Source organism: Myxine glutinosa, chromosome 3, assembly GCF_964187855.1.
Source record: "Myxine glutinosa chromosome 3, kmMyxGlut1.1, whole genome shotgun sequence".
NCBI classification, from domain to species: domain Eukaryota; kingdom Metazoa; phylum Chordata; class Myxini; order Myxiniformes; family Myxinidae; genus Myxine; species Myxine glutinosa.
Window position 1 is genome coordinate 94,886,199 of NC_136263.1, and position 24,185 is coordinate 94,910,383.

Here is a 24,185-nt window from a genome sequence, read left to right on the forward strand (position 1 = left end):
CAAATCATCCATTCCCGTGAACAACAATAATCAAGCTTTCCCAAAAATAAAGCAACAAACTTCGAACAACCCACAGAGATTTCCAAAGTTAATTGACTCTGGACAAAGCGTCAGCCACGACATTGTCCCTGCCCTTTACATGTTCAATTTCCCAGTTGGACTCCTGCAAAGCCAAACTCCATCTCATCCCCCTCTGATTTTACTTTTTGTTTCTTTTGAATGAAGGTTAAGGGGTAGTAATCAAAATCCAAAGTCAAGCAAAACTACAACACTTTTCCCCGGAAGCCGAGCTGAAAGGCAGGTTCCATGGTGGTTGGGTTGGTGAGGGCCTGGAAGTATTCACTACATGGACGCCTTTAGGAACGTGGAGTTCACGGTTAGCCCGTGCAGGAAAGTTCACTACATGAATGCCTTTAGGAACGTGGAGTTCACGGTTAATCCGTGTAGGAAAGTTCACTACATAGAAGCCTTTAGGAACGTGGCGTTCACGGTTAATCCGTGTAGGAATTTTTTTTTTCTCGGCTGCTCCGCAGCATTCAGTGCTTCAACTCTTTCTAACTTTCGTAATAATCACGGGTGGACCGCTTGTCACTGTAGTCACGTAAATAGCGGTCTCCTTCTCGGCCACTACCCTGATTATAATCCTTCCTTCGGGAGCTGCCATAACTCTGGGAGCCTCCATAAGAATATCGATTGCGGCCACCACCAAAACTACTACTCCGTTGTCCTCCTCTGTAGCCCCCTCTACACCTATGAAATGCCTTCCCTACTGTTATGGTCCGACCCTCCAACTCCTTGCTATTCAGATCCTTTTCTGCATCTCTGGCGTCATTTGAGTTTTCAAACGTGACAAAGCCAAACCCTCTTGACTTTTGTGTCTCCCTGTCTTTTATTAGCAGCACTTCCAAAAGCAGTCCATACTTGCTGAAGGCAGACTCCAGAACATCTTCCTTTGTTTTGAAGTTCAGTCCCCCTACAAAGAGCTTGCCAATATTGCCTCCATCCCTGACTTGCATGTGCTGACACTTCGTTTCAGGGTACTTCCTCTTCTCTTCAGGGCACTTCCTACTAGGCTTTTCAACAAACATCGGGTTACCAGAAACTTGACCACCCGCCAAATCATTCCCGAAAACAAAAGATACTCCCTCTACGGGAAGAGTGGCTTGTAAATCTACGGTGACCGGTCCTGACACCAAATCAGACTCCAAATGGATGACATGAAGGGGAGCTCTAACACAGCCACCAATCCCCTGTAACCGAACACTATCACCAGTTTCCATCTCCTCTGACAATGGCAAAATGCCTTCAAGCATTAAAGATTGATGTGCTCCTGTGTCCCTCAATACCCTAACAGGTCTTCGCGTAGTCGGGTCTCCATCCAGTGACACCAACCCCTCTGAAATAAATGGTTGGTAACCCTTTTGAGGGCGATTACTCACATTTGCCATTGCATTCAGAGTTGTACTAGTTGAACTCCGCTCCTGATTTTCCTTTCCCAGAGCATAACAGTGGGACATCAAGTGTCCAGGTTTATGGCAAAAAGCGCAAGTAGGCCCGGAGGAGAACCTCGTGGTTTGTCTCGAGCCCCCCGGAGGATAAGTCTGCCTTGGAACTGCTGTCTTTGGATTTCTAGAAGTCGTGGTATCAGAGTGGTCCTCATATTCATCTCGAGGCCGCCCCCATGAATTTTCGTTCTCCGCCCCTGATGTACCATAGCTCCCCTGGCTAGGTCCAGGCGAGAAGTTAGGTTTGTGGAACCCCATCCTGTGGGTTAGGGCATAGTCATCAGCCATGGCTGCTGCCTCATACAGCTTTGGTACTTTCCTTTCCTCCAGAAGAACTTTAATGTCCTCGTGGACACACTGTTGGAATTCCTCCACCAGGATCAATTGCCGCAATAGTTCGAAGTCTTTCCCAACCCCTTTTGAATCACACCACCTATCAAACATGGTTTCTTTCATTCTGGCAAACTCCACACGGGTCTCACTCTCCCTCTTCCTGGCATTCCGGAATTTTTGCCGGTAAGCTTCCGGGACCAATTCATAGGCTTTGAGAATGTTTTTCTTCACTATCTCATAATCTGCACATTGGTCAATCGGTAAAGCCGAATAAATATCTTGAGCTTTACACACCAGAACACTTTGCACTAATATGGTCCAGGACTCCTCAGGCCATTTTAGCAGATGAGCCACTTTCTCAAAGTGTGAAAAAAAATTGGCTACCTCCTTTTCATTGAAGGATGGAACCAGCCTCACATGTCTGCCAACATCCCAGGTGTTCTGACTTGGTGTCGAACCAGTCGGCATGGATGGTACCTCTCCCCGTTCTTTCATTACATCCAGCTCCTTGAGTCTAATTTTCTGCTGAAGCGCGTTTTCACGTTGCTTTAACTCCCTTTCGGCTTTTCTCTCCTCTGCTTCGAGTTCCCTTGCAGCTCTCCTTTCCACTGCTTGTTTCTTTTCTCTTCTCTCTTCGAGTTCTCTTTCCTGTACGGCTCTTCTTTCCTCGAGTTCTCGTTCCTGCGCTGCTCTTTCCTTTTCTGCTTTCCTTTCCTCTACTCTTTCTTGTGCTTTTTTCTCTTCTAACCTTTCCTGGAGTTCTCGTTCAACTCTCCTTTCCTCTGCTTTTCTTTCTTCGAGTTCTCTTGCAGCTCTCCTTTCCTCTGCTTTTTCCCTTTCCTGGCTCTGCAATTGCATCTCCAGTTTCCGGAGCTCCACATTTTCTTGTTCCTCGGGTAACCAATCCGAGGCTCCCTCTTCCCATGTTCCTTGTCCCACCAGAGATTATATCACCAATCTCTGCATCTCTGCTTTCCTCATATTCGTTCGAACCTCCAAGCTAAAATGTCTGGCCAATACCAAGAGGTCCGATTTTAATAACGCTCTGAACTGTGCCTCACTAGGGGTCACTGCAAACTTCTCTGCGTCAAACTCCATGGTGACTATTGTTAACACCTGTTAACCTTCACACAATAAATTTAAAAAAAAACAAAATGTTTTTTTGTTTTTGTTTTTGGAAAAATTTGGGAATCTTGGAAAAAGTTCCAAATTTGGGAATTCTGGGAATGTTAGGGAATTCTTTCCCGGACTAAATTTAGGGAATTTTATATCCCGGACGAAGACCCAATTTCGAGCCCACGAGTCAATTGGACGAGCCCCCAATTTCTGTTACGTGTTCCTCCCCGACCTCCTGGTCTCGGTATACCTCCGAACCCCGGGAGGAGCCACGGCAGAAAAAATATATTATTCCGTGTCGAAATCAATAAGGAAACCACACCAATGGTTATAAACAAACCAATAATATATTAAAAACCACACAGGAATAACATCTATATAATAATACCGTAAGGACTCGACTTTGTTATCCCTTTTACGCCGCACCCAGTGACCCGATGCCCACGGCACTAATAGATTTACGATCTACGAACCGCGCTCTTTGTTTATCACATACAGACATACTCGAAAAATCTGAATTAGCCGACGTTGGGGCCCAAAAGCATCCGATTAACTGCCGATACGACGCTATCTTACGATGCCATCATATTGGCGTCTGCTGGGTGAAGGCGAAGCGAGCCGTCGGCTGATTGGACAGTCGAGTGGTGTGAACATGGGTGGTGTGAACCAAATGGTCTTTTTATTCCCTTGAACATTTTAAATTAGGATATATAAGGAAACGTCTTTATCGTCATTTTAATAAAGTTAAATGGAGTGACGTTGCGATACCCGGGGTGTGTTGCATAAATCCTCGTAACTCAGAGAGGTGTAGCAGGTGGCGAGACGTAAGGAAGCTTAAAGATAACGAGCTGAAAACAGACGAACGATATGTCAATCTCTTTCTACACCGAACGGAAATAAAAGTATGAGAGCGGGAAGGCATGGCCTGAACACTTCGAGCAGAGAGGACTGATTGGACTTAACTTAAAGAGAAAAAATTGGAGCTTAACGGAAGAAGAAGATCCCATGAGCGCTGCCGTCACTTATCGAGGTGCGTTGAGGTCTGAAGAGATGAGGTGGTTTCTAGGAGCGATTTGCACCTTTTTACTGCTTGAGGTGAGTTCGGTTCGTGTTTTGTGACTCGTAGATTTATTAATCAAAACACGGTCACAGTGGCGTCAGGCACTGTGACCGTGTATGTAACTCATATTCGCGATTACCACAGAAGCACATCGACGGGGAGTATCTATATAATAATAGCGTAAGGACTCGACTTTGTTATCCCTTTTACGCCGCACCCAGTGACCCGATGCCCACGGCACTAATGGATTTACCATCTATCCCCTCTGCCATCCATAATGGTACACTCTATCCATACACCACATCCTCCCTTCCGTGGATGTTCCACGGGTTTCGGCTAGTTACCAATAATGATAGCAAATCCAGACAATCAATATATCTTAGGATGGTACCACCACTAAGTCACATAACTCACTGCGTTCCCAGTGACTGGAACAGAAACCCCTCAATGTCTCTATAACTCTCCAAGGCGAAGTTGATTCGCTCCAGCGATCGTTGGAACAAAGTCCGATCAAGATCAATCGAGGCGTAGGCGGTCGAAGCGACACAGAAGTCACGTGGTCCAACACCCAGCAAACTCGCGGTAGAATGGAAAATCCCCAAAGATGCGCGCCGACGTACATGTTCGCCGCTCAATCAGCGAACCGCCGTGTAATCTTCAAACGCCGCTTTAGTGCACAGCCCTCCCCGGCAGACCACCGGAGGGTAAGACCAGCCGACGCGACAAAAACCTTTTCCGATGAACGCAGCGTGCGGGGCAAAATGGCGGACGGCTCTCACTCGAGCCGGAGCCTCTAGGCAAGGATTCTCTGGAACCTCAATGCCGATACCTGACTCCGCATGTTCCTCAATACTCTGGCGATAACACCTATCGCACGAATTTCCTTTCAAGGTCTCAAAGTTCACTCGCGACGTTCGCTTGACCACGCCCGTAACGGAGCTTCGACACGCGCCTTCCCCGACCTTTGCCTCACGACCTCTTCTTCCTCGCTCGACGTCTTCCGGTGCACGATCCGATTTCCTGTTTCATTTTTATCATGAGCGCTTTTAACCTTTTAATCACAATAACCATTTCCTTTAAACAACAATAATCGCCGTTTCCTTCCAACCCCGATAAGAATAATAATACCTAACCAGAAATGTTTCACGTGGATGAAAACCACCACCACGGAAGGGCCGAATCCGTAACAATAGTTTTTGGCCCTGTCACTCAATGGTGAAGAATCACTTAAAAAGTTTAAAAATTGTCCAATCCAGATTCAAATCTTCACCAAAACCTAATAAATTCTTCCTTGTCACACACCCAACCTGTACACCAAGTTTTGTGTGAATCCTCAACAACTTGAGGTATCGTGTTCACAAACAGACAAACAAACAGACAGGGGTGAAAACGACCACCTCCACCTTTGGTGCTGGAGGTAAAAAGTTTAAAAACTTTCCAATCCAGATAGAAATCTTCACCAAATCCTAATCAATTCTTCCTTGTCACACACCTAACATGTACACCAAGTTTTGTGCGAATCCGTCAACAACTTGAGATATCGTGTTCACAAACAGACAAACAAACAGAGAGGGGTGAAAACGACCACCTTCACCTACGGTGCTGGAGGTAAAAAGTTTAAAAACTTTCCAATCCAGATAGAAATATTCACCAAATCCTAATCAATTCTTCCTTGTCACCCACCCAACCTGTACACCGAGTTTCATCCGAATCCGTCAACAACTTGAGATATCGTGTTCACAAACAGACAAACAAACAGACAGGGGTGAAAACGACCACCTCCACCTTTGGTGCTGGAGGTAAAAAGTTTTAAAACATTCCAATCTAGATTGAAATCTTCACCAAATCCTAATCAATTCTTCCTTGTCGCACACCCAACCTGCACACCGAGTTTCTTCCGAATCCGTCCACACTTGAGATATTGTGTTCACAAACAGACAAACAAACAGACAGTGGTGAAAACGACCACCTCCACCTTCGGTGCTGGAGGTAAAAATTATTCAAATCATATCTAGAGAACCACCATTAACTTGTGTAAGTCAATTATTTAATCACTTAAATCTTTTGAAATTACGTGACATCACACCACATAAGGAAAGTATTTTTTCTGGATAAACTTATAAACTTCCTTCTAAACTTTGTGACCTTTTTGAATTTAAATATGAAATTCCAAAGTATGATACTAGATTTGCCAATGATATTCATTTTCCAAACACAACATTTGCTTTTCAGCATAATCGTTGTTTATCTCTTCCCATAAACTGGAATAATCTGGCATATCATATTGGAATATCCTTGTCATTGAATAAATTTTCATCCAAACTTAAGAGACTTGAGATATCTCTTGATATTGTTCATAAATAATTTATGAAATCCATTGTGTATTTCTCTATTTAATTCTCCTGCTGGTGCTTTCCATTGATCTATTGATCAAATCATTCACTTTGTTAAACTTTTTGCCCAAGAACACGTTTTTTTTCATTTATACCATGGTTTACTTATATCGGTGATGTAAGTCAATGTTGTATCTTATTTTGTTATGAAAATCACCTTGTATGTGTAAAGGTGTTCCAAGGTAGTGGTAGCGGACAAGCAAGTGGACAAGATACAGGTAGTGGACAAAATAATGGAAACACCTGGGTAAATGAGTGAGTGACACCAAGTACTGTATGTTGAAAGGAACGGCTTTCACACAGGTATGGCCCATGTTCATTTAAAACAGATTAAGCAAATTAAGCAAATAACATCCAAGAATGCTTTGTGTCATGTATAAAAATGCTGCACATGCTTGGTTGCCCAGTGAGTTTGAAAGAGGGGTGATTGTTGGGGCACGTTTGGCAGCAGCGTCAGTGACCAAGACAGCTCAACTTGCTGATGTTTCATGAGCAATGGTGTCTTAGGTGATGTCGGCATGGAACTCTGAGGGAAAAGACATCATCAGCAAAGGGCAACAGTGGGCGGAAGTGCATAGTCCAGGAACATGATATTCGTGCATTAATTTGAAGTGCAAGGCAAAGCAGCCGAGCAACTGCAGATCAATTGACTGTAAATATCAACCTGGGATGTGAGCAGCCAGTTTCACCAAAAACGATCCGCCAAGAACTCCACAGAGCGGAATACCATAGTCTGGTTGCAGTGCACGAACCGCTCATCACACCTGGCAGCGCACGTTTGCGAGTCCAGTGGTGCAAAGAACACAGGCAATGAACTACTGAGCAGTAGGGAAATGTGATATGGTCAGATGAATCATCGTTCACCAGGTTCTTGACAAATGGACGAGTCCACATGTGCACCAACCTAGAGAAATCTACAACCCTGAGTGCTTGGTCCCAACCGTGAAGGGTTCTGGTGGGTCTCTAATTTTGTAGAGTGCATTTTCCTGGTATGGTTTGGGTGCAGTCATTCCTTTAGAAGGCAAGGTCAATGCCAATCGCTAATTTATGGTACTGAGTGATCATCTTCACCCCATGTTGCAGAATTCCTTCCCTGCTGTTAGCGGTATCTTCCAGGATGACAATGCCCCCATCTACAGAGCACGTGTGGTCGCCCAATGGTTTGATGAGCATGACACTGACGTTATCCATATGCTATGGCCTTCTCAGTCACCAGATCTGAACCCAATCAAGCATTTATGGGATATTCTGGAACGATGCCTGAGACAGCGTTTTCCACCTCCATCAAACAGGTTTGAGTTTATAGATTTTCTCGTGGAAGAATGGTGCCGCTGTGGAAGAACCCCTTCTGCAGAATTCCAGACGCTGGTGGACTCTATGCCACGGTGTGTACTGGCCATACCTGGTGGCCCAACGCCCTATTAAGTGACTTTACATTGGTGCTTCCATTTTTTGGTCCACTACCTGTATATTGAATATTTCGTTTCGTTGAAGTAAATAAATGATGTTTTGAAAAAATTCAAAAGAGAAAAAATTTACATTGAATGAATAAGAAGACCACCATGTGTTTTATTTTCTTCTCCAAATAAATTAGACCACACAATGGTAAACATTTAGAGCTTGTTCAGTGAAACAAACTGGACCAAAGTAGACCAAATTAGGTTGGCCTGTTAGTGTTCTCATCTGCAGTCCTGGCTTATGATGCAGGGAACCTAGGTTAAAATCCCTGAAAGCATACATGTTTCTCCAGTGACTTCTAATGTCCTAGTAGTTCACATCGAAGTATATCGGTGTTTAATAATGACTGTCTTCTCCTGGATGTGATCCATGCACAAGCTCACACATAAGGCTTCGACATCGTAGGGGAATTCAAAATAAATCTGCAATAACTGCAGTAACTGTGCTAATGGGTGGTACTTCTGCTCATGTTGTGCTCAAGAGATAAATGATTCGATCTCGTCCAAACACATTTACGGCGAATTGAAAAAATAGGTCAAATTTACAGATTCCTCATCTTTATTTCAAAATTACACTGCCAGTTAGCTTACCTGTACACAGGACTGATTTGCTCAGGGTGTATGAGCCCAAAAACCTTCTCAAACAAAAAGTACCATGAAAATTTCAAATTCCCCAAGAGGTGAGAGCAAAGAAAACAGCGAGCTTTGTGTTAGTCAATCTGCAAGTAAAGTCAATGACTTACAGCCTTACGTCTCTTGGATGCACGTGATTACAGATAGGGCAGGTGCATTCATAAATTACACAAGAACAGCATTCTACAATCTACACCCTGACTTGCACGATACTCGGTGAACAATCTTTAGCAGGATCCTATTCCTTTGACACTGGCAGCATATTTAAGGAGGCAAACAGATTACCATCTGATGCACCTCTCATTGATCTCACATTTTTATACCTCCGTTGACGAAGTCGACGATGTTTTCAGGTTGCCCATCCATTTGTCCGTCCGTTCGTGATCGGTTTTCGTTACCACGATTACTTGATAACGGCTGAAGGGATCTTAGTCAAACTTGGTGCAGGTTTGTATAATGAGGTAAAGATGAACTGATTCGATTTTGGGTTCACGAGGTCAAAGGCCAAACGTCACAGGTCATGGTAGGTAAAAATCCTGTTACCGTGATAACTTGTGAACCAGCGATGAGATTCTGACCAAATTTGGTACACTTATATAGAATGATGTAAAGATGAACTGATGAGACTTTGGGGTCAAGAGGTCAAAGGTCAAAGCTCAAAGGTCAAAGTCTGTAATATGTCTATAACTTGAGAACGGCTGAAGTATTCCAATTCAAACTTGGTACAGGCATGTATAATGAGGTAAAGATGAACTGATTAGATTTTGGGTTCACGAGGTCAAATGCCAAAGGTCAAAGTCTGTAATATGTTGTGACGGATCTGTCACTTCCACCTTTGTTGTTGTTATATACTGTTAGGATTTTAGGTTTCAGGTAATATTGTTGTAAGATTTTTGTGTGATATGAAGATGACTTTAGCAAAAAGTAAAAATAAATGTTTGTGAAGGAAAAAGGAAGACACGGCAAAGAGGCCAGAAGAGGAGAGAAAAAAGTCGGATGAGAGAGAAGGAGGCGGCCATGAGGGAGATACAGTCGTAAAGTCACATCGGGGCTGCGAGCTGACTTTTATCGCGAATGAGTTGAAGCTTCCCGGGGGAGGGATTTCCCACGACATCGTCCTATATTGCAATTGCAATTGAACCTGCGTCTCAGGTTTTATTACAAAGTGTGAGTTATTGTTGGCGGGAAAGCAAGTGTTTCCATTAAGGGTGATTCGCCATTTTGTCCTCGAAGAGGCTGTCCGCTTGGTGCATCTTGTTTTGTCATTGGGATTCCCATATCGACATCATCGTGTTGATTGCCGTTGGTTTACATATCGGCTCTATTCCCATATCGACCTCTCACCTCGTAACTCTTCGCCCGCTGCTGTGCCGATACCTGCTTGTTCGCTTGTTCTGCACGGCTTCAACCAGCGTGTGAATTAGTGCACAGACTTTGGGGAATGTTACACTCCACTCACGTTTGTTGTATCGTGAGTTTATTGCTTTGAGAGCATTGGGGGAATGATGGTACCATCATATGTATTGTTCATTTGATGCAAGTGATATTTTCATTGTACTTTCTTTAAGAGTGTTATTATTGTGTAATGTGAGCGTTCTTAATCCAATTACTTGTTTTGTTCTACAATTGCATTGGTGTGGTTTTACCATGGTTTATTAGAACACTCAAAATAACAAATCTTTCTGCCGTGTTCCCGCTCGAGACTCTGAGGGGCACCGTAACCGGAGTTTAGGGAGGAACACGTAACATAAATTGGGGGCTGGTCCGGGATTTAATTCCATATCATCGTTGTCCGGGATTGACATTCCCTAAAATTCCCAAATTTGACATTCCCTAACATACCCAAATTTGACATTCCCTAACATTCCCAAATTTGACAATTTTTGTGTGAAGGTTAACAGGCTTGCTAACTAATAGTCACAATGGTGTTTGATGTGGAATATTTAGTGACGTCCCCTAACGAGGCACAGTTCCAGGCGTTAAAAAGATCGGAACTTAGGATGTTGGCCAAGTACTGTAACTTGGAGGTCCGAGTTAATATGAAGATGGCAGAGATTCAGACGTTGGTGGTAGAATATTTAGTGGGAGAGAGAAAATGGGAAGAGGTAGCATTGGATTGGTTACCAGAGCAAAAAGGAAATATGGAGCTCCGGAAAATGGAGATGCAACTGCAGAGCCAGGAAAGATTAAAAGAGTTGTAATTGGAAGAGAAGAGGCAGCAACATGAGGAAAGGAAAGCAGAAAAGGAACTCGAGGAGAAAAGAGCAGAAAAGGAACTCGAGAAGAAAAGTGCAGAAAAGGAACGAGAACTTGAAGAGAAAAGAGCAGAGGCAAGAACAGAGGAAAGGAGAGCCGAAAGGGACTAAAATAAATGGGACATGGAGTATCAGAAGGACTTAAAGGAACGGGACATGGAGTATCAGAAGGAAATTAAACTCAAAGAGCTTGAATTACTGGTAGGACGGAGAGAAATCTTATCCGTGCCGAGTAGTTCGACAACAAGTCAGAACTCTTGGGATATTGGTCGGCATGGAAGATTGGTTCCACCTTTTAATGAAAAGGAGGTAGGCAAGTTGTTTTTACACTTTGAAAAGGTGGCTCAGATGTTAAAATGGCCTGTGGAGTCATGGACTATGTTAGTATAAAGTGTTCTGGTGGGTAAAGCTCAAGATATCTATTCGGCTTTATTGATTGACCAGTGTGCAGATTATGAGACAGTAAAGAAAGCCATTGTCAAAGCCTATGAATTATTATTGTGTATGTGAGAGTTCTTAATACACTTTCTTGTTTTGTTCTACAATTGCATTGGTGGTGATTTTACCATGGTTTATTATAACAATCAAAATAACAAATATTTCTGCCGTGTTCCCGCTCGAGACTCTGAGGGGCACCGTAACCGGAGTTTGGGGAGGAACACGTAACAGAAATTAGGAGAGGAACATGTAACAATGTCTATAATTTGACAACGGCTGAAGTGATCTAATTCAAACTTGGTAATCGTATGTATAATGATGTAAACATGAACTGATTAGATTTTGGTGTCAAGAGAACAGCTGAATGGATTTAAAGCAAACTTGGTAAAAGTATTATAATAATATAATAATGTTGGCGGAGGCATATCAGTCGACGTCGTGATGTTAAAGAGTGTCGTTCTAGTTTTGGTTGGTTTAATGACAACTACAGTATATAATTAGAATGGCACGAGGTAGAGCGCATACCTTCGCCAGCCTGAACAGTTTACGTTTTGTATCCTACTGATAGGCCAGATCTGGATTCGCACCTGAACCAAAATCAAATCGGCTTGTTCTATTCACCTGACCAACGAATCCACCAAGTTTTGTCATACCGTAACTCATCCACGTTTGGAAATATCATGCTATATATAGTTTGTATCCCATCTCTCAGTGGGGAAGAATCACTTAGAATTAAAAAAGAAAATTCTCGTACATGGATCCAGATTCAGATCTTCACCAAATTCGAATTGATTTGTCCTTGTCACACACCCAACCTGTCCACCAAGTTTCGTACAAATCCGACAAAAACTTTTTCGAGATGTCGTACTATGTATGTATCGGTTTTAGCCCTCTATCACTCAATGGTGAAGAATTACTTGAAAAAAATCTCGTATCCGGATCAGTATCTTGATCTTCTCCAAATAAAATCATTTTGTCCTTGTTGCATACCTAACCTGTCCACCAGATTTTTGTCTCAATTCATCCACAACTTTGTGAGATGCCATGTTCACAGACAGACAGACATATACAATCATGGCCAATAATATTGGCACCCTCACACGTTATACAAATAACACAAAATTCTGTAAAATTAAGTTGAAATTGACAAAAGTATTTAGTCTCCACAATTCTTTATTTCACTGTTAATGTTACAGAACCTTTTTAAAATTATTATTCAGAACTTAATATATCCTTTTAAATCAGAAAATAAAAAGAAATGGCATTGACAAAATAATTGACACCCTAGACTTAATATTTGGTAGCACACACAGCCTTTGGACAAAATAACTGCAGTCAAGCGCTTCCTGTAGCCATGAATGAGCTTCTGACACCTCTCTACTGGCAGTTTGGCCCACTCTCCTTGTGCAAACTGCTCCAGTTCTCCAAGATTTGAAGGGTGCCTTCTTCCAACTGCTGTTTTCAGATCTCCCCACAGGTGTTCAATGGGATTTAGATCTGGACTCATTGCTGGCCACTTCAGAACAGTCCAGCATTTTGTCTTGAACCATTCCTGCGTGCTTTTTGAAGTGTGTTTGGGGTCATTGTCCTGCTGCAAGACCAATGACCTTCGACGGAGACCCAGCTTTCTGACACTATGTTGAACATTGCGCTCCAAAATGCCTCGGTAATCTCCTGATTTCATGATGCCATGCACACATTCAAGGGACCCAGTGCAAGAGGCAACCTCTTGACAGACAAGAGGCAAGACAAGATACAAAACAAGAGACAAGAGGCAAAAGACAAGAAAGACAAACATCAGAGGCAAGAAAGACGAGAGGCAAGAGGCAACAAGAGGCAAGAGGCACCCCCAAATCATCACTGAACCTCTTCCATGTTTGACTGCAGAGTAGGTGTTCTTTTCTTTGAAGGCTTCATTTTGTTTTCTGTAAACATAGAGATGATGTGCTTTACAAAAAAGCTCTAATTTTGTCTCATCCGCCCACAGGATATTCTCCCAGAAAGATTTTGGCTTGTTCAGGTGTGTTTTGGAATTCTGGGTCTCCCACCATAGAACCCCGTTTCATTGAGTTGGCGACGGATGGTGCGAGTTTTAACTTTCGTACCTTGTGTCTGAAGATCAGCTTGAATCTGTTTGGCAGTTGATCGAGATGCTTTCTCCACTATTCAAACAATCCTTCACTGCAATCTTCGATCAAGTTATCTCTTGCGGCCACGTCCAGGGAGGGTGGCTACAGTGAGATGGGCCTTAAACTTTCTGATAACATTGCGTACAGTGGGCACAGGAACATCAAGGTCTCTGGAGATGGATTTGTAGCCTTGAGATTGTCCATGCTTGGCTACTATCTTGTGTCTGACCTCCTCAGACAATTCTCTGGTTTTCTTTCTTTTCTCCATGCTCATTGCAATACACAGTGACACAAAACAGCAGAATGACTCCTTTTCTCTATTCAAACTGGTTGAATAAGTGATTTATATATTGTAGGCACCTGCAACTCACCATCGGTGAGTTCATTTCCAAAGTAAGGGAGAATCACCTGCTTGAAATCTAATTATTCCTAATAGTGGGGCAACTTAGCATAACAATTGTGCATTTTGTGAGGAAAGCACCAAATTTGGCACACTAGTAGACTATCATATTATGAAAAGATCTGGATATTGGGCCATCTCACATTCAGAGATTTGATTTTTGCAAGATTTCGTTTCGATTGGGATCTAAGAGAACACCTTCTTCGTCTTCTGTACAGTGAAGTTGCCAGCCCTGAATTATCTGGCTACATCTGGGTGCTTCATTGGGAGTGCAACCATGTCCCTCAGGTGAACAGGAACCCACCTGGCATAGTGTGTGTTGTCTAAGGCATGGAACCATGGGACCAGTTCCGTCAGGGCATCAAGGTACATCGTAAATGAAGCCTGCCGCAGAGAACGCACGTAGACCAGTACCAACATCTCTAGTTCCAGCACAGTTGCCCAGTACTGAAAGTTGGAAATGTCTTCTCCTCTCTGGTGACACCAGTCTTCGAACTCAGGCAGGTCTTCTGCATCATCAGCATATGTCATACAGTGGCGTTCATACGCACGGTGTTGCAGGATGTGCAGTGCCGCTGCAGTGATTTGATGAGCTCTTCTTGTGCGGATGACGTGGGCAGCTTGCAGGAAGGAGTCGGCCGTCCCTGGCGTTGCAATCTCAGCTTGCAAATCTGCAAATTCTGCAAATCTTGCAAAAATCAAATCTCTGAATGTGAGATGGCCCAATATCCAGATCTTTTCATAATATGATAGTCTACTAGTGTGCCAAATTTGGTGCTTTCCTCACAATATGCACAATTGTTATGCTATATTTAGCTTAGCTGCCGGACTATAACAACTTCGAAAAGGTGCCAATAATATTGTCCGGGCCATTTTAGGATTTCTGTGTGGAATAAGCTAAGATTTAGTAAGTTTTTCAGCTCTTTTGTTTTGCTCCACTGCAAACCAAAAAAATACATATGTGGATACCAAAATATTTTTTGATTCAACAATTTTCTGGAGGAAATGGTGCATTATTTGAAAAAAAGTGCAAGGGTGCCAATATTTTTGCCTCGACTGTATGAGTGAAAACCTAACCTCCATCCATCTTCGGTGCGGAAGGTAACTAGAAAGCATCACAAAATGCAAAGCCCATCCGCATCTATTTTGTACTCTCCCTAAACTTGTCAAAAACAACATCTAAAAAAAAGTGACATTTATTAATTATTTAGTCAATATTCCCATAACAAAGGTTTGATGAAAATTTGGTGACGAAAGCTAAAATGGTTAAAAAAAAGTTATGGCCTGCATAGTGTTATGGATTCGTCACTTCCGTCTTTGTGGTTGTCATCCACTTGAAGCATTTTTAGTTTCATGTACTATTATTGTTACAGCTTGAGTGTGAAATGGAGATAACTGTCTTCGAAGGTAAAAATGTCTCAGAAGGAAAACGAGATGGGTGAGGGAAAACGGAAGAAGAAGAAGCGGCGGGCGAGCGGATCGAGTGAGATCGGGAAAGGAAGGCCTATCTGCTTCGAGGTGTCGAGCGGACGCTGGTGGACATTGGTCACGAGTGAATATTGGTTTCCCCGGGAAAGGGATTCCTGTGACAGTGTCGTTATTGCTGTGGCAAATAAACCTGCGTGACGGGTTTTGCTTTTGTTTCCGAAAGTGAATCATCGCTGGAGAGCAGGTACGCCTCCATTACGGGCCCGTCCGCCATTTCACCTCGCACCAGCCATTTCACCTCGCACCAGCCTTTCGCCTGGTTCCAGTGTGTGTCGTGGATTTTGCTTGGGAACTCGCGGTTCTTCGCGGCTCTCCGCTTGGGAGCCGCTGATCGTTCATGTCAGCGTCATTGTCTGGTGAACCGAAGGTGTGAATTCCCAGTCGCCTTTTGGTTGAACTTTTACCGGACCGACGTCGGCCCGACACCTCACCAAGCGGCTCTTCTGCAGCGTCGACTGTTAGCCGTTCTGGGTTCAGGTCTCAGTACGACCTTTTCTTGTGATCGCGAGAGCCAAGGGGATCGGCTTTGGCCTGGTATCGTGACAGTGACTTTGGGGGATGTTACTGACTGCTCACGTGGGAAGACCGTGAGTTGTTGATTCAGGAAATTGGTGGTACCATTATAGAAATTATATGGTGTTTGCTGTGCAAGTGAGTTTTTCTTGTACGTGCGTTACTTGTTATTATTGTGTGGTTGTAATACAATACTTGGTTTTGGTAACAATTGATTGGTGTGGCTTCACCATTGGTCATTGGCACACATAATAGCACATCTTTCTGCCGTGACTCCTTTCGGGGCTCGGAGGTACACCGTGGCCGGGGTTTGGGGAGGAGCACGTAACAATAGACACACATACACTGAGACACACTAAGAAACACTGAGACAGGCACAGCTCAACTATAAAGTGTAAATACATCTTGGATTTGTATCAGTACTGTATATGTTTAGCGTGCCAGCGGCATTTACATGAAGTAAATATTTATAAAATATATAAATTATTTAATTATACAACACGTAAGAAGGCAACACAAAGATTTTTAAATTTTTCTGAAAATATTATTTTCAAATGACCAGAGGCAACATTCAGATAATTTCTGAATGTAAACTATGATGGATATGTCCTCCAAAGTACCGCAACTGCACTCCAGACAAGCTGCACACTAACAATTAAGAAATGCCTCTTGCGGAAAGAGGGCTGGCAGGTTATCTTATAGAGGTATGCTCACTCGCCTCTGAACCGTCTACCCTGGGTTAGAATCTCAGCAATGCTATAAACTGTCACCAGGTAGGGCGATTCATCAATGTGTGTGCCATCCTTTGGATGGACATTAAACTGGGTGTCTCCTGCCAGCATTAGTTGGTGGACATTAAAGATCCCATGGTCCATGGTGAAGAATAGGCGAGCTATCTCAGGCACCATTAAACAAATGACAAATTCCTGCCCCGACTGGCTTCTGGTAAGGCAATGGCAATTTACCAAGCATAACCCTTGCCAAGAGACTGTCATTGCAGCACCGATACCTTGTTAGCATAGTGTGGTAGAATGAAGAAGAACAAGCATTCTGAGTATTGCGCTGTAATACATGTCCCCTACCGGCAGTTTGTCGTCCGGAAAACTGTTGGGGAAATTACCAAAGTTCAAAGTGCCATAACTTTGTCAAAAATGATCGAAACGTCGTGAAGTTCGAACTTGATCTGTAACTTATCATGAGGAAACCATGTGCCAAGTTTGAAATCATTAGCATTAAGAGTTTAGAAAAAATGTCCGGAAAACTGTTGGGGAAATTACCAAAGTTCAAAGTGCCATAACTTTGTCAAAAATGATCGAAACGTCGTGAAATTAGAACTTGATCTGTAACTTATCATGAGGAAACCATGTACCAAGTTGGAAATCATTAGCTTTAAGAGTTTAGAAAAAAGGTCCGGAAAACTGTTCTTTGCGTGACGGACGGACAGACTGACAGACGGAGGGACTGAGTGCAAACCTATAGTCCCCTCCGGTGTACACCGGTAGGGGACTAATAAGAAATTGCATAAAAACGGCCAACTCCTTTTACTTTTTTCCCCACTTTAGTGTACTGTAGACATTCTTTGGGGTATTCTTCTCATTTCGTATGCAACACAAGGATGCGGTGTAGCATCATTGGCTGAGGGGATGGCTGTGCCACTGATGCAATGTTTCTGTCGGATAGGACAGGAATTTGGATTTGTTCAGGGTGCTGGCAATAGCTCACCTACTCTTCGGGAAGGACAATGTAGGATCTTTAACGTCCACCAACGAATGCTGGTAGATGGGACGCCCAGTTTAACATCTATCTGAGGGACTGCACCACAATGATGAATCACCCTGCCTGTGAAACACCGGGATGACAGTTTATAGCTAGGTCATGATTCGAACAGAGGCTAGACAGCTGAGAGGCGAGTGTACTTTAGGGTAGGAACGTACAATAACTTAAAATTATCATGCAAGGAACCCGAAGTGAAAAAAAAGTCGGTAGTATTCCTCAACAAAACAAAAACATGTATTAAGGAACATGTTCATAAAATCGTATAAACTAGCAGAGACCCTTGAAAATTCCACATAATGTAAAATGTGACTGCCAGTCCACAACTCCCCCTATCCCCCACCCCCACCCACAAACCCCAAGTCCTCAACCTCCCAACCCCAAGTTTTTTTTTAGCTCTTTCACGAGCCTCGATGTTGTACACCAAAAATTTTTTTTAAAGTCATCACCTTCCCTGTCCCAACCCTAAGGCGTCAATCCTCTTCCTGCTCCAAACCTTCAAACAACCTCCCCACTTGTCACAGTCGCATGTCCAACTCACAATTCTGCAAGATATGGGGAAAAGATATATGTCATGAGCATGTCATCGCCCGTCACGGTCGCCTGTCCAACATATATCTAAGGAGATATGCGGAAAAGATATGTGTGACCATGAGCGTGTCATGGCCTGTCACGGTTGCTGTCCAACTCACAATCCCACGAGATATGCAGAAAAGGTATGTGACAATAAACGACCCAAAACCAATTATCATATTCCTGATGCATGTAGACAAATCGTTAAAAGGAAATAATGACCTCAGACAAATTTCTAATATCAAGGGTTGGCATGGTCTGCTTGAGAGAATGCCACATAGCTGTTTGGATGCTGTATAAGTTAACAGACCGCTGTCTCGATCGCTGAGGCCGATCTTCATAAGGCCCGTCCGTCTCAAAATCGACTCCAAATACTTTTAACTGTCCATTTGGTAGTTTTACAATGAAGGAAATATGTATAGGGAGTGCATAGCGATTGTGAATATGACAGCTCAGTTAGACTATCAGGGTAATTTAATAAGTGAGTATGAGTAGCATAATTGTGTTAATAAATTATCGTAGATTAATTATATTCTTGGTGAAGCATCTTATATACCATACGCATCAAAGTTACAATTGTGGTTGGAGTCAGGCCAGCTGTCCAACCAATCGGTGGGAAGGATTGTTACAGACACACACACAAACAAGCGTATTATTATATCGATAAAAGTCATTTTCTATGTATCTGTCTGTCTGTGTGTCGAGCTATCTGGTGTGTGAAACACCAATCATGCCCAAACTACTGAGCCAATTCCCACCAAACGTGACACACAGACCAAATTGGACCTCCTGTTATAGGCTACTTGGTCTTTTTATGACCATTAATAATGATGATATTTGTGGGCGTGGCCTCGACGTCAACCGTTCCCGCCCCTCCCACCTCACGTTGCCACAGCCTCATATTTCCCTCCCAACTTGGAAATAGTGAGAGTTGTGTTGTTTTGTCGAGGTGTTTCCTTTCTGGGATGAGTTTCTTGCTTTGTTTCATCCTTATCGGAGTTGAACCTTTAAAAAAATGTTTATTCCGCAATTTTGCGTTCCCCTGTTCGGATGTTTTAATTTGTCTGACGGGGCCTCCCACGGTGGCCATGAATTATTGGTGTCTGCTCGTGTTGGACTTGCCCTGGCCAGTTCGTGCTCTCCCCCCTTCCCCTCTCTCCCCCTCCCCCGAGCCGCAGGTCTCTTGCCCCCCCCCCCCCGGCTCTCATTCCCCTCCTTCAATCTCTCTGCTCCCTCTCCCCTCGAGCAACGCCGGGTATCACTGCTAGTATATAACAAAATTTGATAACACTTCCATCGAATATCGATGTTTGAAAAAACAAGAGCAAAAGTCTAACAGCGGCGGAGCCGGGCTTGTTTGATACTTGAGTTGAGGAGGATAGTATGACCTGGGTGGGGATACCAGTGAGCAAATAATGTAAGGATTAAATTATTTTGAAGTACTCTAAGTCTCTAAGCTGTCTGTCACCATGGAAGTGAAGAGATTGCATTGAGACACTCATGGTCTATTCTATATGTTGCTCAGTTAGGCAACACCATCAAAGTGGCCTCAGCACCATCCTGACACACACCACTGTGTGTGTTACAGAATGAGGTATTTCAAGGCAACCGGAGTGCAAATCCTGCCACCAACCTCCTTGAGGGAGGACCCAGTGAGCTGGTCCTCATTTTGTCGACCTCGGAAGGATGACAGGCTGAGTCAACCCCACCTGGTGTTAGTTCAATAGCCGACCGGGAATCAAACTTAGGACCTTCGGACCCTAAGCCCTCAACCCTAACCATTAAGCCAACACCAGGCTTAGGGTGGTTGGAGGCAGTCATAATAAAGGCTTCAATGTTTGAAGAGCCCTTAATCAAAGTTTTAATTATATTATACCGGTATCTGGGGGGCATGCACCCCCTCTCCTACCTTTCAGAAGCGTAATTGTCAGCTACAAAACTCACTCGATATGTAGGATAAATATGTGTGGCACATACATACTTACACACATACATACATATGGAGAGACAAACGCTGTAAACACAGGAACCAAACATCTGCGCCGTAAAAAATAGTTTGTTTAATCACGAATTTGCCAGTTCTGAAAGCCTCTTTGCGAGATTTGAAGAAGAGGAAGAAGCACTAATGTATGATTTATTCACAGCAGTTTGAATGGAAACATTTATTATTCTATGACAGTAAAAACCCTTTCGAAGGACACATAGCAGCATACAAAATTATTTATACAGCAGTGATATTTTGCGAAGCAATAGAAAAATATATAAAACTACACAGAAGGAACCCACAAACAACAACAACCACAGCCCGATAACAATCGAGTCACCGAGTGTTATAAAATATCCTTATTTTCACATGTTTTACTTCATGTGTTTCATGTGTTTGCTTGTTTCACACTGAATGAAAAACGTCAAGGTAGAGCATGCAGATCGTGATACATGACAGGTTCAACGATATGTTCGGCCTGAACGGTATAGGATTCAAAATGGCGGTGTGTGGAGTCAGCCGTCGTACCGCCGTTATGACATCACATCACCCCTGTCATGTGACCAAATCCTCAGCTCTGATTGGTGTAGTTTGAGGGGACAAAAATACATACATACGGACAGACAAACACTGTTCTAGATGGCTTTACCCTATGTGCGATGCCATAAAAATCTATATTCAAGGATCAGGATCATCTTCATGAAGAAGTGAAATTTTACGAGTGTACTCTATGGTAGATATATCTATAATACGCATTCACGAGTTTTAAAAAGCCTGATGTTGGCTTAACGACGAATGTGGCTGGCTTAAGATCTTACGATCTAGATCTTGAGGCCCTGCCATTCTGCTAAATAACACCAGCTTACTGGAAAAGGGGGCATCAGGGGCAAAGCTGCACTCCCAGCAATGATGCAACCAGCAGCCACAGGCTGCATACGAAATAATAATACACCGGTTTAAAAGGGGGTGCAGGAAGCTTTTCATAGGTAGCATTACCATTACCCCCAAAAGCATGTAGTGTGAGCCACAAAGTGTGGACTGGATTCCCGCCAGATGCAGCTTTGCTCCTGAAGGTCATAAAGAGCAAGCTGGGTTTTAATTGGCAATGCAACAATGGGGTGAATTTCCCTGAGACGAGCTCCAATCTTTAATTCCGTCAGCACAATATCAACCACCCAACTTCTGGCATGCCCTGCCCAGGGTACAAACACCACGGGGCCACCACCACAACCACAGCTGGACCTTATTGTCGCTCAAATGAAAGGCTGTGTTTGATTTATAGCAATGCGTACCACAAACTTTAATCCGTCTCCGCTCTGAAAGCTTTCGTGAAGCACCAATTTGGCTCACATATGCATCAAAGGCTCAAAGCGAAGCATCACCACGATCTGGCTGCCAATACTGGAAGTCGTGCCAGCATCCCGATGGAGCCCCGCAGGTTGGCGGTGAAGGTGTGACCTGTGCGGATCTATCGTGGAGGAGACCGCATCGAAAGCGTCATGTAGTGGCACCGATTGTTCTTTCCAATCACTGCCATAATTATGTGTTATTCTTTTAATTTTGGCAAGAGATGAACTGGCACTGTTTACCCTTGACGAAAAAACAACAACAATGACCTGGAAGAATCCCAACAAGGATGATCATGAAATGACGTCACACGCTCTTCTGCTGAAAGCATAGGATTAGTGATTGTGAAAGTACTGGACGACGTTACGTTCTGGACGAAGAAAAGTGAAGCTTTGAAATGTTCCAACTTTCTCATCAGTTTATAATTTTAGTCATTTGGCTGTAAAAACGTTTTCTGTATAAATTTGCTTACGTATTCGCTTGAATAAATAATGTGCAATTGGGGAATTCTGATTGCGATACCAAATTATCTTGTTTGTTGCCAAGCAGTTTGTGTTTAATGTCACCGTGATAACAATTGACACAATTGCTGCAGTAATTCACATAAACGACCATTTCCGTTGTGGTAATCCCAGGGGTGACGGCCTCTTGCTCCCATGGGATGCCGTCTTGGCCTCGGCCCGACCCCGAAGGGAGCGCACGGAGGCGGATATCTCACGAGCGTTTCCTAGGGGGTCAACGGGGGCACGCGATCGGTTCCTATGATGAAACGTCCCCCGCGGAAGCATCCAATCGCAACCGCCCAAGGCGAGGTGGCCGGGCTAATGGGCTGGGCAGCGACCTGCACCGGGCGATAAACAAGATGCGATAACGCACGATTCCGCCGGCGACAAGACGCGTCGGGCATGTTTAAAGGCGGAGCCGCGCTCGCACCGCTTGTCGTCGTCGCAACAAAACGGATTCGCATGTCACTGAGAATCTGCTTCCCGATGCGGCCGCCACTGTGTGCATGCACTGCTTTTGCTGCGAAATAATGCTGTGCGGCACGTAAGAGGGGTCCAATTAATCGATTTTATAACGGCTTCCATCATGGGTCTTTTCGCCTTAACTCAGCACACGCCGAACAGCTGACGGCAGCAGGAAAGCTTGGGCTCCGCGTCTCCGCGAAAGTGATGGCTCAACGAAAAGGCGCGCCGGGCGGGCTCCGGGCCACGCGACTAAATATAGAGCACGCGCGCGCTCGCTCTGTCTCGCGCCGCTCGCACTCCCACGTGCCCCGCTCGCTCAGTCTCACACACCCCTGCTCGCGTCCTCCAGTCTCACACACCCCTGCTCGCGTCCTCCAGTCTCACACACCCCTGCTCGCGTCCTCCAGTCTCACACACCCCTGCTCGTGTCCTCCAGTCTCACGCACCCCTGCTCGCGTCATCCAGTCTCACACACCCCTGCTCGCGTCCTCCAGTCTCACACACCCTTGCTCGCGTCCTCAGTCTCACACACCCCTGCTCGTGTCCTCCAGTCTCACACACCCCTGCTCGCGTCATCCAGTCTCACACACCCTTGCTCGTGCCCTCCAGTCTCACACACCCCTGCTCGCGTCCTCCACTCACACAACCTCGCTCGCGTCCTCAGACACTGCTCACACCCTCTCGAATCCTCGCCCGCATTGCTGGCTCGGTCTCGTACACCCTCGCTCGCACCCTCACGAATCATCATCGCTCGGTAGTGTCGCGCGCGCTCGTGCACTCACGTGCTGCTTGCCGCACGCGTCCTCATGCGCCGCCACCCGCTCGTGTCCTCACATATCCTATCTCACACCTAACGTTCTCTCTCACACCTTAGCACATCCTCTCTTTCACCACCAGCAGATCCTCTCTCACACCACCAGCACATCCTCTCTTACACATGTTTTACCTTCAAAGCCTTGTTCGCCTTGTTGTTGTTGTTGTAAGTCGTCATGCCACGAGCAGCAGCGCAGGGCGTCCAGCCACGGGAACAGAGAAGCTACAGGGATAGAGCGGGAAAGAGGAAGACGAGAGAAAACAGAGGATGGTTGTGTGTGTGTGTGTGTGTGTGTGTGTGTGTGTGTGTGTGTGTGTGTGTGTGTGTGTGTGTCTGTGTGTGTGTGTCTCTCTGTGTGTGTGTGTGTGTGTGTGTGTGTGTGTCTGTCTGTCTGTGTGTGTGTCTGTGTGTGTCTGTGTGTGTGTCTGTGTCTGTCTGTGTGTGTGTGCGTGTGTGTCTGTGTCTGTCTGTGTGTGTGTGCGTGTGTGTATGTGTGTGTGTGTGTGTTTGTGTGTGTGTGTGTGTGTGTGTGTGTGTGTGTGTGTGTGTGTGTGTGTCAAGAGGGAAAACAGATGGGGCAGCGACAACATGGAAATTGGGGGTTAGGTGGGGGGGGGGGGGGGGCGAGGTCGCAGAGGAGAAGACTATGGGAGAAGGGAGGAATATTGAAGACAAAGTGGCAAAGTAGGCCCTACGTGTGTTCTGCAAAACACTGAAAAAAGAGCAACATATCTATAAGACAATGAGAAAGAGACAGACACGATGTTGAGAAGGCAACCAAAGACAGACACGTGCAGACAAAGGTAGCAAAGAGGAAGATGAACTCATGTTGACATCCAGGTGTGCAAGTGTGCGCTGTGAGGTGCTGTTTAGTGAAGGAATTCCGAATGCTTGGAAGAGGCATGGGGGAAGCGAGGAGGGAGAGTTCTTTTTGTCTAACAGCATTTAAACGCAGCACCTCCTCTCGAAAGTATTCCACACACATCAGACGTCACGTCACCACGCA

At 44.5% G+C, this 24,185-nt stretch overlaps 1 protein-coding gene across 5 annotated transcripts in view; it reads right to left on the reverse strand.

The window, feature by feature from the left end:
- Positions 1-24,185, reverse strand: part of LOC137423368 (transcription factor MafK) — a 94,400-nt gene that overhangs the window by 68,291 nt on the left and 1,924 nt on the right. For 4 of the 5 annotated variants that reach the window (XM_068110439.2, XM_068110438.2, XM_068110437.2 and 1 more), the window contains exon 2: positions 23,312-23,401. In XM_068110439.2, coding sequence (XP_067966540.1) covers positions 23,312-23,356 — 45 coding nt within the window. In that variant the 5' untranslated portion in view covers positions 23,357-23,401. Of the gene's footprint in view, positions 1-23,311; position 24,185 lie in introns of those variants that run through there. The other variant, XM_078774268.1, reaches the window with a different exon arrangement.